Source organism: Sinocyclocheilus rhinocerous, unplaced genomic scaffold (assembly GCF_001515625.1).
Source record: "Sinocyclocheilus rhinocerous isolate Xijiao unplaced genomic scaffold, SAMN03320098_v1.1 scaffold4037, whole genome shotgun sequence".
NCBI classification, from domain to species: domain Eukaryota; kingdom Metazoa; phylum Chordata; class Actinopteri; order Cypriniformes; family Cyprinidae; genus Sinocyclocheilus; species Sinocyclocheilus rhinocerous.
In genome coordinates, this window is record NW_015644644.1 from 1 (window position 1) to 4493 (window position 4493).

Genomic DNA, 4493 nt, shown 5'->3' on the forward strand with positions numbered 1-4493 from the left:
TTATTTAAAAAAGGACCAAACCTGCACACACCAGACCAACATCATGGGAACTATTGTTTTCGTGTGATTGTGATGTTGGACAGAGGTGAATCTGAGACTCATTTCCTCTGCACTGAATCTCTTGTGTCCACATCTGAGCGTCTCCTTTGTCAAAAGCAGCTGCTCCCAGCACCTGTACAGGAGCCCCACAGTCCAGCTCTCTACACACAACCTCTGCATCCTGCTGGTCAAAGGCAGCGTCACACACTGACATCCACGTCTGATCATGAAGTATCTCTAACCTCCCAGAGCAGCGAGAACCTCCAACCAGCCTGACTTCTGAAAGAGCAACATTTAAGTTGACTGGTTACAGTATATTGACTGGTATATGAATCAATATTGATTCATATACCAATCATAAGAAATGTAAAAAAAAAAAAAAAAAAAACATTATTGAAAATCATATTTTTCTTCATCCTCTGAAAATAGATATTTACTATGTATGTGAGATATCTGAATACACATGACCAGCCACATTTTCATGTCAATGATCTCATGTCATGTCTATTTGTTGGAAAACATGTCTGTTTGTAAGAAAATTGGTCTGCCCAGTCACAGTGAGGTAATAAGGAGGAAATAGAATATATACTACTATTCCTAAGCAACATAAAAACTAAATTTATCAGTAAAATGTGGGGAATTCCACCAAATCTTGCAGTGTCATTTGTTGTACCTGCTACATTTATTACATTAGAACATAGAGTTAGAAACAAGCTGCTGAAGTTTATTTTTAACAAGGCCAAAAATATGTATGGTCAAAGAGAAGGTGGAAAATTACATTACAAGTGTATTTGGTGCAACTGTTTTGTACTATAAAAGGATTCTTAGCTTACCTGAACAAATGACTTGAGCATTTTTATCAAGACAGCTGTCATGATAAAGCAATGGTACAAATCCACAATTCTTAAGTGAGGACTCAGATCCAGTACACAATGCATTTTTTATCCAGCTTCGTCCTGATCCTGATCCAAAATTAGCATCACCCTGAACATCTACAGGTTCTCCACAGTCCAGCTCTCTACACACCACTGCAGCATCAGCCAAATCCCAACCAGCGTCACACACTGTTTCCCACTGACCTCTATGAAGAAGCTCCACTCTACCAGCACAGCGACTGTGGCCACCAACCAACCTCACATTTATTTTGTCTTTAATTGCAAGAGAGAGCAATAGAAAAATTAATAGTCCATTTAAAATTTGACAATAAAATAAAATATGCTCTAGACCTTAATCAGTTTAGACGCCATACTGAATTTAACATAGATTCCTGTCATTCCTCAAACATTAATTATGCCCAACCCAGACTAAGGTCTTTTGTACTGTGAACTCTTACCAGCACACAGCAAACCAATGATGTGTTTCTGAGAACAGTTGCTTTTGACTGATGGTGATGTTGAACAGAGGTGAATCTGAGATTCATTTCCTCTGCACTGAATCTCTTGTGTCCACATCTGAGCGCCTCCTTTTCCAAAAGCAGCTGCTCCCAGCACCTGTACAGGAGCCCCACAGTCCAGCTCTCTACACACAACCTCTGCATCCTGCTGGTCAAAGGCAGCGTCACACACTGACATCCACGTCTGATCATGAAGTATCTCTAACCTCCCAGAGCAGCGAGAACCTCCAACCAGCCTGACTTCTGAAAGGACACAGATTAAAAAAAACATAGATTAGTAAAAAAACAAAAAACAAAAAAAAACTTTTATGGATCCTCAAGATCATGATTTATACATCATTTTAGTCTTTGAATAAATAAATAATATAAAAATACAAAAGGAAAACTATTTATTATTGTCAACATTTTTAAATCAACTTCTTTAGAAGTCAGTATGGAAGCACAAAACTCTTATATAGATATGAATAAAAAATATGTAAAATACTTTACCTGAGCAGATGACTCCAGCATCTTTAGAATGATCACAGTTATTTTTACCCCATCCAAATGACCCACAGTTCTTTAATGTGGACTCTGATCCAGTACACAAGACAAAAGTCATCCAGATTGGTCCTGATCCTGGTCCAAAATGAGCATCACCCAGAGCATCTACAGGTTCTCCACAGTCCAGCTCTCTACACACCACTGCAGCATCAGGCAAATCCCATTCCTCGTCACACACTGTTCCCCACGGACCTCTATGAAGAACCTCCACTCTACCAACACAGCGACTGTGACCACCAACCAACCTCACATTCACACTGTCTGAAAATTGACAATGAGAGCGAGATGAAGGGATGAGAGAGTTTAAGAATCACAAATTGGGACACATATGTCTGAATATTTAAATGAATATTCCGATTTCAAGTTGAGCTCAATCAACATCATTTTTGGTATGTTAACAAAAATTTTTACACTAAAATCATGTTAACACACATTGTTTAGTATTTAAGGTTTACAGCTTGACCCTCATTCACTTCTATTGAAAATTACTGTCTCACTTTATGCCAGATTTTGTGTGTGTGTGTGTATAAATATATATTTAAGCAGGAACAAGAAATTAATTTTTGTGGAACACAAAACGATGATGTCAATTTTAATATTTCAGACTCCCCACAACATAATATATATTAATCAAGGAATGATTAAATTTTCTTTGGTAAAAAATATTAATGGGACTGACTCAAAATAACATGTCTGTCAGTGATATTTCCAAATGAATGTTTATCACATCAGAGTATCGTCGTAGATACTCTAGTCTAGTGACTCCAAATGTGCGATGAATTTCACTGCCATCCAACTCGAGGGACCGAGACATGTGCTTATAATGAATATTAACATTATTTTGAGACTCCATGAGAGAGAGAAATAATAGAGAGAGATAAACTGCCTGCTAAGCAATACAGGATCAAATTCAACATACTGTGCAAATGCAATTACCCTGTCATCTAAAACAACATATTACAGTACAGTTTCATTTTAAGTGACTAAAGAACACAATCCCGACCCCTTCAAAAAATAACTTTTTTGATTTCAAATGTACTTACCAGTTGTGGTGAGTATTACCACTGAAATCAGTAAAATGAGAGTCAAGCATCTCCCCATCATCCTCATCCTCAGCATGATCAACTCAACACCCAGTACAAGCTTCTCCGCTCTGATGATACAGAAGTGCAGGCATCCTCTCAGCCCCCTTAATGAGAGAGAAAGAGGCCCAACACCCTCCAATCACACTCGCTATTACCTTATTAGACACAACAGAGGAAATCATCAAACAACTTCAGTGACAAATCAGAGGACGCTTTTTTGATTTTCTCCATCAGTGACAAATCAGAGGACGCTTTTCTGACTTTCACCATATATAAATATATACATCAAAGCTGTCAGTGCTGATGAACTCCTCCTCCCCACACATCAAGATGCCTCACTGTGGGGATGTATACACACACACATGATACTTACAGGAGGCAGGAAATTCTCCAGTTTATTTACAGCATCAACACCTGCAGTGACAAGATAAAAGCACTGATAACTGAATATCCAAAACATTGTCTGTTAATGTTTACATATATTAGCATCACATTAACACAGGAACAAAACTCAACTCAAGACCAAGAATGAAAAAGCATTTTTCTTTTAAAAGTTTACCAAGAGCAAAGTGCACAAAGCCCTTTTTTGTTAAGATTTTGTTAAACATTTTATCTAGATCTCAAAATAATTCCTGTGACTCATGTGAAATTGACTTCATTGCATAACAGTGGTCTCTTTCAGTTGGTCCACAAAACTCATAATCATCAACGCAGTAAAGAAAAAAGTGAAGATTAGCTCATCTTGTGACCAGCAGAGAGAGCCATGTACTGCATTCTGTATTGCACATACTTGAAAAATGAACCTCCATAGACTTTAGTATAAAAGAAAATGTAGTTTTGTTGTATTTCAATAATAATAATAATAATAATAATAATAATAATATATTACCGGTAGTTTCACACAAATTGTGAACAGTGAAACAGATATTGAATAAAGATGGATAATAAAATAATTAAGCATTGCATAACATTTCAATTAAACCCAACCCATTAAACCCAACACCGCATTAAGAAATAACTGTGGTTGGTTTACATGTCACTCATACTGTCTCTTTGTATCTACATTTTCCTTTCGGTGATGTTTACAAGCAAAGTGTGAGTCTGAGTTCACTCTGTATTGTAAAGTCTATAAGTTATGTACACACTGTAAAGTTTCAAGAGTGACAACCGCATTTAAACACAGGAGTGAATCCGCTAAATTACATTTTCATTCAGTAACAATCGAACAATCCTTCTTCAGACTGCTGCTTAGAAACTGAATCTTTGCAGGAAGTCAGAGGACCTGGTACTGAGAACAGTTCGACAGCACATGAAGGTCATACGTGTTAATTCAGTTTCCTTCTCCATTTCTCCTGCTTGTCAGCTTCAAAACGGTCTTTACGATCAACAGATTATTCACAGCAGATCAGCTAGGGTGAGCGTGATTTGACCAA

At 37.3% G+C, this 4493-nt stretch overlaps 1 protein-coding gene across 1 annotated transcript; it reads right to left on the reverse strand.

Annotated features, from left to right (window-relative positions):
• Positions 1-21: 21 nt before the first annotated feature.
• LOC107758762 (scavenger receptor cysteine-rich type 1 protein M130-like) lies at positions 22-3076 on the reverse strand (the record flags this gene model as incomplete). The annotated part of the gene is made up of 5 exons (XM_016576577.1): positions 3019-3076; positions 1922-2236; positions 1373-1675; positions 873-1187; positions 22-318 (listed from the first exon to the last, which is right to left on the reverse strand). Coding segments are annotated over exons 1-5 (1288 nt in total), but the record flags the coding sequence as incomplete, so codon positions are not given.
• Between the last annotated feature and the right edge of the window lie 1417 nt (positions 3077-4493).